We start from the raw sequence: 15,362 nt of genomic DNA, 5'->3' as shown, positions 1-15,362 counted from the left end.
TATTATACAAAAGCTGAGAATCATTTCCAATAAAACAGGCCGCAGATTATACTGTTTAGGAACTATTTTATTTGTAAACATTAAAATTTTAATTAATAAAATTGAGAATGGAAATGGGGAATGTGTCAAAGAGACAACAACCCGACCAAATAAAAAAAACAACAGAAGAAGGTCACCAACAGGTCTTCAATGTAGCGAGAAATTCCCGCACCCGGAGGCGTCCTTCAGCTGGCCCCTAAACAGATATATAATAGTCCAGTGATAATGAACGCCATACTAATTTCCAAATTGTACACAAGAAACTAAAATTAAAAAAATACAAGACTAACAAAGGCCAGAGGCTCCTGACTTGGGACAGGCGCAAAAATGCGGCGGGGTTAAACATGTTTGTGAGATCTCAACCCTCCCCCTATACCTCTAACCAATGTAGAAAAGTAAACGCATAACAATACGCACATTAAAAACAGTTCAAGAGAAGTCCGAGTCTGATGTCAGAAGATGTAACCAAAGAAAATAAACAAAATGACAATAATACATAAATAACAACAGACTACTAGCAGTTAACTGACATGCCAGCTCCAGACTTTAATCAAACTGACTGAAAGATTATGATATCATCATATGAACATCAGACACAATCCTTCCCGTAAGGGGTTTAGTATCATACCATCATAACATATATGAGAAGAACATAACCCTTGTCATGCCAACAACTGTTTTTAGAATAAATGTGTTTAGTTCCGATGCAAAGACCTTATCAGTGACTCAATATTAACGCCAAAATATGCAATCTTTAATGACTTGACAACAGTATCGTAATTATATCCCTTCTTAATGAGTCTATTCAAAGGTTTTGTAAGTTTCTGAGGTGAATACTGACACCTTTGTGCTTTATAAAGAATATTTCCATAAAAAATTGGATGTGAAATACCTGAACGTATTAGAAATCTGCATGTTGAGCTATATTTACGAATGATGTCTTTATACCGATGATAAAATTTAGTAAATGTTTTGACTAGTTTGTGATATCGAAAACCCTGGTGTAATAATTTTTAAGTAATACATAAATTTCTCTCGTTAAAATCTAAAACATTGTTACATATACGAGCGAATCGTACAAGTTGAGATATATAAACACCGTAAGATGGCGACAAGGGAACGTCACTATCTAAAAGCGGACAATTAACGATAGGAAATGAAAAATCATCCCTTTTATCATAAATTTTAGTATTCAGCTTTCCGTTAGTGATATAGATATCAAGATCGAGAAAAGGGCAGTGGTCATTGTTATTATTAGCTTTATTTAAAGTAAGTTCAACAGGATAAATTTCATTAATATACATACTTAAGTCGTCATTATTGAGAGCCAACATATCATCCAAATATCTAAAAGTTTTTTTAAATTTGTTTATCAGATGTTGTTTCGATGGGTCTTTGCTTATTTTTGTCATAAATTGTAACTCATAACAATACAAAAACAGGTCCGCAATAAGTGGTGCACAGTTAGTCCCCATTGGAATTCCGATAATCTGACGATATACGGAATCCCCAAAGCGAACAAAAATGTTATCTAGTAAAAATTCAAGGGCATATATAGTATCAAAGCATGTCCAATTAACATAGTTTTTTTGTTTATTGCTACTAAAAAATGACCTAAAAGAGTTTGAATATATATATTCACATTCTGATTTTTTGAATGCCCATTTAATTAGGTGTGTAAATTTTTTCTTAATGAGAATGTGAGGCAATGTGGTATACAAGGAAGAAAAATCAAAACTTTGAACAGATTCAAAATCACCAATATAAGCATGCAATTTATCAAGTACTTCCGAGTTCTTGACACTCCAAAAGTAATTTATTCCACTATTTTCGAAGGCCTTATTTGAACAATTTATTATCAGGTTTTTAATTGTACCAAGTGTGCTGGTAAGAAGAATAGACAATTTAATTGTTGAACAATGGCTTGAAGACGAAATAAATCTATATTTGTAAGGGGTTTCGTGTAGCTTCGGAAGCCAATACATAGTTGGGACTTTCATTGTATTTGGCTCTGCTTGTAAAGCGGTGGCTTAAAGTCAGTATGTTTGGTTACAGATTTCGTTTTCTGAAAATGTAGTCAGTTGGAATGTTGCTGATTGGCAGTGATTTCCTTTTTCAGAACCTCAATGTAAAATTTACGTCAAACAATAATAATATTATTAGCAGCTTTATCGGCCGGGACAAAAACAAATTCCTTGGCTAGTTCTTTTAGTTTATGTTTGATACGAGAAATAGGTTTATTGTGGTTATTGTGAATAGTAAAATGTTCTTTAAAATGTTGAATGCGTATATCAACTATTTTCATTACTGAATTAAAAAAAAGAGTCCAAAGATTTTTTGTCAGCTTTTTCCCGTTTTATCCATTTCATACAGTAAGTATTTATATAGCCAGAGACCGATGATCCGAGGGATGATATTTATTGTCGGATAATCATGAGAAGTCTCACGATTTGAATTTAATAATCTACTAATTTTAAATATTTCATAAACTTGATCAAACTTTTATTTGACTATTAACTTAAGTTTTCACAACTGAGACTGAAATTTTAAGACATTTTATAAACACCAAAGTTATATCAGATATAATCAGAGACTCTGATATTGTATTACATGTCTCAATTGTATTATATGTCTCTGGTTATATATCCTTCAAAAATATCTAAATATTTGTAAACAACATACTCAAAACGTGTCATGTATTGATTACAAAGGATATAGTATAAGCAATTATTTGTCACCTTTTCATGTGAATGAATGAAATCATTTCCACACGTTTATCAAAAAAAAAGGGCGGTCCTTGTGACGTACTACACAATAACCCCGGAAGTACAATCAAGACAATCACCTGCAACAGTTTAACAGCGAAAGTACAATGAAAACAAAGATAATATTTTTGTTAGTTATAAGTTATATTGTAATTTGTGTTGGACAGGAAAGTAAACCAATTTTAACAACAGATTCAGACACTGAAAATCCAACAAAATCTTTAGAGAATGGTGTGAAAGGACTTGTTAAAATTGTTCATAGTTTTTTAAAAACAGTGCAAAGTGAAGATTTCGTTGGAAAAACTGAAGGGCCAATTTGTAAGTATTCGATGAGAATAATGTTATATAAAACATAAGTGACAATAGCCCGAGGACAACATGTTGCGTCGATTGATTTGTTTAAAATCTAGCTAATCACCCAAAAATGAAAATAAAAAAAAATATATTGAAAACAAGAAATTTAAATAGTTTTAGACCAGATTGTGCACTACAGTATTTGACTGTTGACCAAAAGTATTCATTACTTTATTTTTTGCAATATATTTTATATAAAGCACCTACCATATTAAACAAAATTGTAAAGGTGCTTGGGTAACCCTGGTTTTATACTACATTTTGTAGCTGCGGATAGTAGCTCTTAGGTCTTTATATGTTATTTTTTGACTATTTGCGGACCATAGACCGCAAATAGTAAAAAAATAACATAAGGATATGGTCCGCAAATAGTCAAAATATAACAAGAGGACCTAAGAGCTACAGTTGGACCATTGACCGCAAATAGTTAAGAGCATATTTAAAATTATATATGGCTAGTTCATTAAAATTACAGATGACAGAATGAGAAGAAAGTTTGAAACTACATGTATCTAATATATATAAATATAGATCTCTAAAATTTCGATTTAATAGAACCATTTGCATAAAATCTATGTTAGAACATGTAGAACATTGAGACAAATTATAAAGTAACTACAAACAATTGTATAAACAATGTACATTGTACATTGTAGTGGTATTTATTTGGTCAGTTTTGTCTTCAGTTTTTTTCTCTTCTGATGTTTACACATATAATAACAGTATAATAATCAATCTTATTTGGATGTTGTTATCTTTATATATATCATCCTCATTATGACCTCATAGGCCAGGACATATTTTCCATTTCTTACATCAATACTTATTCAATTTTAATAGTTAACACCCTAGGGACCCCAAAACCACATTATAGACCATTTCTATTAAAAAATAAGTCTAAGGCCCAATTTTAACTCATCGGTTTACACAAAAAAAAATATATATCACATACATTTGTATTTGTCCCTAATGGAGTTTGTTTAATCTTACTTTTTGCATAATCATATGCATTTACATGCTACTTTATTATAAATTTAATTTTGAATGACATTAGTCACATACAGTAAAAATACAATGTGGGATAGTTTAAAATTACTACAAAGGAAGTATTTATTTACATGGACATCATCCTGATCATTGTCATGCATGGAAAAATGAACATGTTCTTGTTATTTGAATGATGTCTACCTTAGCACATTTTTACATTTTTATTTGCAATCATTTTGAACATGTTGAACAATACTTTCATGTCTGATTTTTAAGATTTTTATAAGATGCCATGCTTTTGATTTTTTTTAGCTATATATTAGTTGTGTCGACAAAAGACATGCATCAGTGATGCTTGAATTGAATAAGGCCAAATAAAGTTAAAAAACATTGAGGTTCAAAAATTGAGAAAGGTTTCACCAGTTTAGTGAAGGTATAAAGTAATATACCCGAAGTTAGCAATAGTCATAAATGTATTGAAATACAAAATTCATATACAACCACTTAGTTTAAAAGGCCATAAAACACACAAAAACTATGTATAGCTACCTTCTTTTACTTCTACCTTCTTTTACTTTTTGTTATGTTTGTAAAAAAAGTTCAGAAAGTTTGACCTTTATTTAGCTTTAGGCTTTAAAACTGGGAGGCTGTTACTTTTTAACTGGAAAAATTAACTTTCCTGACTAACCACTTTGCTGGAAAAAATTCGTTTTGGATTCTAAATTTTTTTATCATGAGTATTTTCAGCTGTGTTGACTAAAAGTCTGTACCTAAATAATTCATCAATATTGGATACATTTGTGGTTGGCTTATAAGCTTGAGATGTCCAGTTATGTGGTATGCTGCTCCATTTACTAAACAGTCCCGGTCACTGAGTCAGTGGCAGATCAAGATCTTTTCCTAAGGTGGGCCTGCCGACTGACCTGAGGGGGGGGGGGGGGGGGCTCCAGTCATGCTTCGATGATTCCCTATATAATCAACCATGAAAGAGGGGCCCAGGCCCAGAACACCCCCCCCCCCCCTGAATCCGCCTATGTGAGTAAAGTTGATTCAACAACTAAATGATGTGTACATATATAAATTTTTGTCTTTTCTTTTTATACCTCTTCTAGGGGCATTATAATAAGGTTTTTTTTCCTTTTCTGTTTATTGTCTGTTCATCCGTCTGTCCAGCTCCAGGTTAAAGTTTTTTTTAATAATTTTTAATAAAGTTGAAGTCCAATCAACTTGAAACTTAAATAGTACACATGTTCCCTTTTTTGAAACATTTAAATGTTATTTGTACATGAATCAATGCAGTGCCCAGTTTTATTTGCTCTTGTTAAAACTTGTATCCCTGTAAAAATTACAATTGTATAGTCAATGATGATAGTAGGAAGTACTTCAGATGCTTGGCATTGAGTTTTGTTTGCTTACCTGATAAGCTTTATTTACTATAGTAGATAATTGGATATATGTATGATTGATAGATATCATCTTTTGATAATTTGATTGTGGATGATATGGAATGGCTTGCCCAGCTGTGTGATTTGTGTGCCAAGTTATGTTTTTTATCTGGAAATATATAGCTTATAATTTTGCTCAAACAAAATCACATATGAAATCTTGTATTTTTTTCTCATGGTTTATTAGACATTGCCAAAAGGAAAGACTTTTAATCTCTTAAAATACAAAGTTTTAAATTCTTATTTGAATTGGCAATGCATATGTAAATGCTCTTCCTATTTGTTTTAAGCAAGACCATGGGTGCTTCTTGTGTAGCATTATCAAGGGACATCACCCTGGGTTTTTGGTTTGGGGTTAGTGTTAATTGATTTCACATGTCCTTGTTTGTCTTTTTGGCCATGGATTGTATTGTCTTTATCTTTGACCTTTTGTTTGTTCTCTTCATTCTGATACATGTATTAGTATTTTCTGCCTCTATTATTTGTGATTTGAATTGAAATTGTTAAATCAGGGTTTTTTTCAAAGTGAATTTATCATGTACCTATCGGTGTTTTATTATCAGTACAATGTAAGTTAGTCAACCATGTAAAGCAGAAAGGGAAAAACTTTAAACTTAATGTACATACATGTCTTCAAATCAAGATGTTAATTTATTTTGTATGTTCTTCAATCATACATGTACATGTGGCTTTGCTTGTTTTATATATCTGAGACTTCAGTTTAATTTGTAATATATATCTAAACATTACAAGTCTCAAGTTTTGATTTACATGTTGTGGACTTGTGGTTGACAAATTAGTCTTCAAATGTCATTCTTCAATATAGAGGGGGATAGGAGGGGTCCCAAGCTTAAACACACCTGATCACAGAGTCCTGATAAAGGTCCTATCCCTCCTCCATATTGTGATAAGTGAAACTATGAAGTTCAGGATTTCAACATTATATTTAACTGAGCACATGATATAAATAGTGAATTTAAAACATGAAATACAAACTTTTAAAACTTTTGAAATGACAAGTCTGAAGTTTTGATTTACATATTGTGGTTAGAAACTTTTTTAGTCCTCATGTGTCATTCTTCAATACTTCAATATTGCAGTGAAACTATAAAGTTCAAGATTTCAACATTTCTTTACTGGGGGAAGAATAATAAATTTAAAATACACACTCATCAGGTGAAATCAAAGTAATTCAAATTGTCTTGATAAACATGTTTATTACGTGTACATTTATAGATGAATTGAATATATCTGACATTTTAAGTAAGCTTTCTATCAAATGCTAATAGAATTGTTTGGGTATGTTTCAGTGGAGTCATAGATTAAATTACAGGTAATATAGTGCTCGTCAAATAACTAAATCGCATTCTATATGCAGATTTCTAAATTGAGGATTGTGAGAAATTGTTACAAGAGAAACCATAAAATTGTAAAGTAAAGTGGAATTTTCGGCATGTTAGTGTAAAGCCCTGAATTCTGCTGTTCAAAAGCAATGTTCATTATTATAAACATGTTTGGACCCTCATACTAAGCAGACAATTTTGAAAAGTTTTTTTTGTTTTCAATAAATAATTTTATATCTTTGACTTCCATGACTTCTGTATTGTAACAGAGACATTGGTATATAAGGCCATAATAAAAAAAATAGGTTTGTTTGCCCAAACGCTACTTACCCAGATAAAAGCTGCCTACTCAAATTCTTTTATTGTCCTGATTTGAAGAAGTTTTTTTTTAATCAAATAGGCATGAAGACTTATAAACAGCTGATACTTAAATTTCTTTTTTTGAAAAAAGAAAAAGAAAATGCCTACCTACCTACCCAATGTCTCAACCTTTGGGTAGGGTTTGGGCAAACCAAAATATTTTTAAGTGTGGCCTAATTATATGTCTTTGACCGGTACGTCTAAACACCACCTAGGCCGCCTTGGTGCACTAAGCTCCAGGAAGTGCACTAAGCCCATGATGGACCAGTCAAATAAGCACCAAGGTCATTTAGTACGATACAGATTCGAATAAAGAGCATATATCTTTGACTGATTGTAATAATAACTTTTTCCACTAAAAGCAAAAGATGTTATAACATAACATGGCTTATGTTTATTTTTATTTACTATTTTCTTTGGAGCTATCAAGTATTTATATAATGATACAAATCCTAGTAGCTTAATTTACTAGTTTATGAGAATAAAACCATTCATTTAAATATTTTTCCATTCATAATTTACATGACCGAAATTGATTAGAAATAAAGTGCTAATTTATTTATGATAGAACAAGACATTATACACCTATCAGGTGTAAATTGGCTTATCAAGGAAATACATGACAGTTACCACACACCTTTTCTACCTGTCTGAGTTTTTACCTGGGAACATCTTATTGATCAACAGAAAAATCAATTAGAGATGCTATAATTCTTTATGGGTCTAATAAGATTTCTTGATCTCCTTGAGTGAGACATGACAGCCAATACACAAATCTAATTATCCTGTACTTGAGAAGTCCATTGAACTCTCACCTGCAAGATGACCATATGTTAGAATACAAAATTTGCCAAATCATCTGTTTATACAAACCTGGGATCAATATATCAGTCCTAGTTATAACTCACACATTGTGTATAAGAATTTCTTTATTTGATTTTCAACTCTCCTTGAACTAAATGTTTACAAATACTTGTTTTATTCATGACATCATTTTACAAGTATTGGTTTCATATTGTTGGTTTGATTTTATTATATTATCAAAGGAAGCCCTACAATTTGGGATCAAACTAGCCATAAAATCGAACTTGTTCAAATTGTCTCTGATCTTAGACATCTATATTTCTAGCTTTGATTTATAGTTCTTTCAATATTGAATTTTTGTGTTTTAAGAAACCTATTAGTATGGGGTTCATTATCACTGAACTAGTATATATTTGTTTAGGGGCCAGCTGAAGGACGCCTCCGGGTGCGGGAATTTCTCACTACATTGAAGACCTGTTGGTGACCTTCTGCTGTTGTTTTTTTATTTGGTCCGGTTGTTGTCTCTTTGACACATTCCCCATTTCCATTCTCAATTTTATTTGACCATATTGCAGTTTCATTATAAAGTGTATTTTTGATGTTGTTTATATACAGCCATTAAATAATAGAAAAAAAACCAAAGGATATGGGTATCCATTCATGACACAAAATCAGTACATGCATAGTAAAAAAACATACAAAAAGCAAAGGAATAGCATTTTTATTGCTGCTCTTCATCTCAAAGTCACAGTGAGGTGTTCAACACAGATGTTTATTTCTGTAAAATGGCCATATTCTGCAACATCTTTACCCATTTTTCTCATTAATGTACATGGTAAGAAAAAAGGGCATGAAAGAGATATTCACACAAACTATAAGTATTATAGTTATATTTTTGTAGACAGCGGTTATTGACCAAGTTGGCCAACAAGATATGTGTTATAAATTATTTGTACACATTAATATCATAAAATATCAGCTGCGAGCCATAATGTTAACATTTTTGGCGAGTGAGCGCAGCCAACAAGCTAAAAAGTTTCACATTATGTCCAGCGGCCATATTTAGGATATCTTCATGAAGAAAACAAGAAGGAGTCAGTCTTATTAAACGTGATATATTATCTGTTTAATATCGTTCCATTACTGGTCTTTTACCTCTTCCTAAGACAGTTTTACGCTTGACGAAAGCAAGCCAGATAACGTCTCCTCTCTAATTGTGACGTCACTGATAACTTCTCCTCTCACATTGTGACATGGCTGATAATGCCTGGTCTCATTTTGAAGTACTGATACAACAATAATGGAACGACAGAGTTAGGGTGGTATAGGCGTAGGGAAGGACGATACATTGTAATATCAAATAAGGGATTTGAAATAAGCTGTTTTGTTCATTTATTTGCTTTAGAGTTAAGAGTGACATATATCTTCACTAAACTAGTTCACATTTTTGTTTTGGGGCCAACTGAAGCTTGCCTCAGTGTGTAGGATTTTCTTGCTGTTTTTTGCTCTTTGGGTGGTTTCAATTTTCAAAATTCTAAAATATCATTATAATACCGGTACATTCTTTTATTATATCTTTGAATGATAAGATATAAAAATGAAAAATGAAAAAAGTACCTAGGGAGAACCCTTTTAATGATGAATTTGAGTTCAGAGAAGCATAACTTATACATTTCATGAATATGGTTTGACCTTGCCTTAGAGTTCATGCCCAAGATACTTCCACTGGTAGTATGAAAGAGTTTTAATTTCAGAATGAATGTTCTGATATATTTGAATCTACATGTATATTGCAATGGACTTTTAAATTGTGTACTTTTATATAAAAACCACATTGATATGATACAAATTCTAGTAAAAGTGAAACTTAGTCATATTTAATTATGATGAAATGATACAACCAGGATGTCTGATAAAGATCACACCTAGTCCATTCAAATAACTCATCATGTGGTCACTACTTTAATTTCTATTAAAAAGTTTTAATATGAGGTCAGTGTCCTTTAAAGAATTGTTTTTTAGGAATGATGACAAAAAAGTTTGATGTAATTATGTGTAATTTTTCGCACCATTTGAGCAAAATTGCCTCATTAGGGACTTGATAATTATGGGTTATTTATTTTTTATGTTCTTTAAACATTTTTAAAGTTGGTAGATAGTTTGAATGATGTCTGTTAGACAAAAATACAACACCGCGAACGTGATAGTTAAAAACTATAAGATAAAGAAATTTTAAGGCTATTTTTTTTGTAACTGTCTCCATTCAAACAGACCACCATTGTCGTCCTTTTATTTTCGTTGTTCACAAATATAGTCCCTAAGTGTTGACAGTGGGTTACTTGCCACTAATTTTTATACCCCTTCTAAATGTATTTCTCCATGTTTAATGCCTCAAATTGCAAGTAGGGGGATGAAATTACAGTTTAAAAAAAAATTTGGGTCCAGAATTTTAAAGGAAAGTAGTGATTTGGTCCAGCTGAAAAAGGTTGAAAATTAGCACCTCAGAAGCTGTCAAAAGATTTCAAGACGCCCTAAACATACAATTGTCCATATTTTGAGTTAGAGACGATGCAGTTTTCTATAATTTTGATATAATTTGTCCCAAAAGTAGTACAACACTTTGTAAAAGTTTCTTTGAAAAAGCGCAGGTGGAATTTTTTTTAATTTTCATTAATGTTCTAAAAGAAATGCACTAAGAAATAATTATGTTCTCGGACCAGTTTCGAATTTTTGCATTGATCACAAGGTGAACTTGGTGGTTAGGTGTTTTTATAAAGATTAGTACTTAACATGGTAATCTGTTAGAAAAATGATATTTGATTCAGAGTACTAAGTAGCTATAGTCATGAGAGTCAATGATAGTTAGGATGAGGAGAATCAGGAGATGATTAAAAAAAATGTCTCATGTCAAGGAATGGCCTGAATTTAAGGATCAAGTGTACAGTTAATGGAAATTAAGGCAAAACTAATATGTTGTGGCAGGTTACAAGGTTTCTGAACATGACTCCTTGCATCTTAGCCAGTTGTAGGTTACAAGGTCACTGATCATGACCCCTTGCATCTTAGCGGGATGTAGGTTATATTAAGATCACTGAACATGACCCTTGCATGTAAGCGGGATGTCGGTTATAATATCATTGAACATGACCCTAGCATCTTAGCGGGATGTATTCATATCTTACAAGAACAACAATGAAATCTAACAGCCTGGTGATTTACAATAAAGATTTTATCCAATATTTTATAAAGATGTTTTTTGCTAATATATTTAGATTGCAGCAAGTCTTGTGACAACACAAATGTTTTTATTTTTTTTATAAAGATGTTTTTTGCTTATATATTTGGATTGTATCAGCTAGTCTTGTGATAACAGAAATGTTTTCATTTGTTTATTAAGATGTTTTTTGCTTATATATTTGGATTGTAACAGCAAGTCTCATGTTGATTAAAAAAAAACGAACATCATTCATATACCTGGTACATTCCATAGAGTATAAGGTGCACAATTTAGAAGTTTGCTGATTGTTTATATAACATCTTGTCTTTTTAATATGTGTGCTTATACAGCAGTGTACTGTTCAAATATTTCACAATTACTGGCAAACAAATGCTTTCAAACTGTTTGGTTTAAATACCATTTAATAGTGCATTTATTTAAATTTAGAGAGCTGAATAAATTAGTTAAAAAGACAGTGTTCAAAAACAGAATTTCATTGCATGAAAACGATTTAACAGTTCAAATACTAGTACCACATTTTTAAACCATTATAATTTTATTTTTTTCTTCTTCTTTATGATGACTTTTACTTCTTCCATATTAAAAAAATCACTATATATAAATATATATAGCTAGACCAACCAAATTTAATATTTTAGAATCTTGTAATTTATTATATACATGTATATATGGTCTTAAAGGGGTTGTATTGTACAGAGAGTGCCCACCATCCTGTACTATTATTTTTATGATTTGAGAAGTGAAGTGGTGACTCTAGTAGAGAAGTAAGAGGAAAATACTTCCCACTTCTTGATCTTCTTGATCTCCTTGACTGATATCCTATTCTTATGTTATAACTTATACATACAGAGTATACTTACCACCTAACAAATTAAGGATTGCAGCAATACGTCATGTACAGAAAGTGAATTCTGGTTTGAATTATTTTACATTTTTTCATTTTTAGGCCTTTATGAAGATATAGCTTCTGTATGTTATGCTATTCTGCTCAGTGTTGAAGGCCCTAAGGTGACCTATAGTTGTTTAAATTTATGTCATTGGACTCTAATGGATAGTTGTCTCAGTGGCAATCATGCACATTCTTTCTTTTTTGTATTGGGAAATTTTTTCATTTGTTTGTGAACTGATATCTTTCGTTGACCTATAATTGCTTTGACATCTGCTACATACTCTATTGGATAGTTGTGTCATTGGCGATCATTTCATTTCTCTTTACAGTTGCAGATCCATAAATTTTCATAAATAGGGGACCACAGACTGCCTAAGAGGGGTCCACTCCAGTCATGCTTCACTGATTCCTTATATAATCAACCAATTTTTTTTACATAAAATGTTTCATCTATGTTCTTGGTGAACTCATTCAGTGATTGTTTTACAGTCTTATTTACATGATTAGTATGAGGCTGTATCAACTTTTTCAAGAGTTTGCACCAGAAGGCCATTTTATTGGTTCACATACACCAATCTATATAAACCATTTCTCACTTGGCACTTTCAGTTCATTGAGGATGTAAGTTTCTGATTGTTTACAACAGATAATTTGAAATGGACATCCGATTCAGGGGACTGCATTGCAATAGATAAGATATTTAAAGTATGTGAAGTGGTAATCAGATACTTGATTTGAATGATAAAACAAAAGTGTTGATATATAATTATAGTCCAGACTGTCTCAAATTTGAAATTGATGAAAAACAAATAAAACAAATTCAGAATATGGAGTAGTCTATCTCTATCTCTTAAATCTTAGAAAAGAAGGGCTTTGTCCAATAAGAGGGCTCTTATGTGCTGTTTATCATGGCTTCTTTTATTCTCAACCAAGCATAGTTCCCTTCATAAAGATTTGTTCAAGATTTTGACAAATAAAAAGAAGGTATAAATGCTAAGTTTTCTCTCTTTTTTCCTATGTGCAAGATCTGATTGAAAAGTGCAAAAATAGATAGTCTCTGTTTTATATTCATTTAAGTCAAAGCAATCCAAAAACCTATTTTGGGGACTAGCCCAGGAACTGTGGGCCATGGCTCCAACAATAATATATTTACACTAGACTATGAATCATGACTTTTTCTAATAATTACCAGTATTCAATATTTTTTTATTTTAACATATTTACTTTCTTAGTCAAGTATTTATCCACTTGTTCATTCAGCTACTTATACTTGGTGAGAAGTGAACTTGTGTTGACCTATCCTTAGATAAAACTAATTATATATAGCAACTTAAAAAAATAGATATAGGAAGATGTGGTATGAGTGCCAATTAGTTTGTAAAGTAATATACTTAATGTTATTCATATTTGAAAGTTAAGAATATGTTTCACTTGATCTATTGGACACATTGATACGTTGAATGTTCCAATTATATGCCCCCAAAAATGTATGGCTGTTTCAGGTAAATGGTCAGGTCAAAAACATGGCATAAACTTTTTTTTTGTTAACTTTATTAAGTGCCAGTCTGCCTAAGAATCAGGCAGTGGCAGTGGCAGATCCAGAAATTTTCATAAGTGGGGGCCCACTGACTGACCTAAGAGGGGGCCCGGTTCAGTCACGCTTCAGTGATTCCCTATACAAGCAACCAAATTTTTTCCCAAAAAGGGGGGGCCGGGGGGCCCCGGCCCCCCCCCTAAATCCACCTCTGAGTGGTGAAAACATGACAAAAAAAAAACCACCCAACTTGACATTGATTTCAGTTCATAATATATAGTTATGCACAAAAATAACATTCATGTCCATTTTCTGTTCTAGTAATTGATACAATTTGGTTGAAATGCAATAGAAATTAACATATAAGGGGAGATAACTCTGTAATTTGCTATCATTCTAACCAATTTTCTAACCAAATTATTTGATATTAACAGACACACACAAACAAAAGACTAATACTTTTTAACTCAGGATGATGGTTAGTATTAAATAGCATGATAAGCTCTGTGCTTTTTTTCTAATCATGTTTTAATTTTTACCTAAATTGCCTGATTCTTACAAAGACTGGCACTTACGATGTCCTGTTTTTTTTCTTAATTATATTAAAATGACTGTTTCAGCCTAGGCACAACAAGTCATTCATATAATTTAGCTGACTTGTTTTTATGTATATTCCATACCAGTAACTTTTTCACAGTTGTATCTAGCCCATGTGTTTCGAAATTTTATATTTGTATAGGACTTTGAGGTTTTTAAGTGTGGTTCAAATGATGAAGTGTTAAAAAACCATTTTGTGTTTCATTCAAGGATAACAGTGTGCTATATGAATGGACATTTTTTTCAGCGTAAATCATTCTCATTCGGAGCACCTATTTACAGAGGTTGTTTTATCAGATTTTTCAACATATATCACCCGGAGCACCTATTTACCTAAGATGTTATATTTGACAAAAAGATGTAGACCTTAACACCTACATGTGTTCTGATTGATGTAGAGATACAAGTGTAACAACGTGATTGATGTTAAATTAGAACATATAACATTAGAGATAGGTTTTTTGTTGTTACATGTTAAAATATATCATCTACAGTGGTTTCTATCTGAGGGTCCTTCGTTTCTGGATTCTGAAATATTTTAGGTAATTTTTCTCGATTCTATAAACGTTTTGCCCACTAATTAATTTTCTTTATTTTCTTTTTCTAATTTTTTTAACTAATTTTCTCCAGTACTCTATCTTATATATTTTTTGGTACCTTTTTCTAAAGGTTCAATAAATTATCCACTCTTCTGTAAAACCCATGGAGACCGTCCTATCTATACACAAACATTACTTTAAAACAAACAACAGTCTATGACTTGAATTTTTTAACGTTTTTTGTGCAATATTTTATGTACCGGTAATGCATCATAATATAAAGTGTAATTTTTTATGTTACAATATTTTTGGGTCAATGACTGTATTGACAACATCCTGCATTTAGAATGTTTTATTTGTAATTTTAGTATGAATACATGGAAATTTACCAAATCTGAATGTTTAAAGAGGAAGTCAAAATAAAAACTCAGAAATTGTCAAAAAAATTAAATGATCTTTTCCTGTTGG

At 31.5% G+C, this 15,362-nt stretch overlaps 1 protein-coding gene across 1 annotated transcript in view; it reads left to right on the top strand.

Moving 5' to 3' along the window:
* Positions 1-2,830: 2,830 nt before the first annotated feature.
* LOC134726382 (prominin-1-like) overlaps positions 2,831-15,362 on the top strand; it is a 62,688-nt gene continuing 50,156 nt past the window's right edge. Inside the window, exon 1 of the mRNA XM_063590781.1 lies at positions 2,831-3,122. Coding sequence (XP_063446851.1) covers positions 2,912-3,122 — 211 coding nt within the window. The 5' untranslated portion in view covers positions 2,831-2,911. The remainder of the gene's footprint in view (positions 3,123-15,362) is intronic.

The sequence above is a fragment of the Mytilus trossulus genome, chromosome 7, assembly GCF_036588685.1.
Source record: "Mytilus trossulus isolate FHL-02 chromosome 7, PNRI_Mtr1.1.1.hap1, whole genome shotgun sequence".
NCBI lineage: Eukaryota > Metazoa > Mollusca > Bivalvia > Mytilida > Mytilidae > Mytilus > Mytilus trossulus.
Note: the sequence above shows the minus strand (reverse complement) of the source record. Positions and strands in the feature narration are given on the sequence as shown.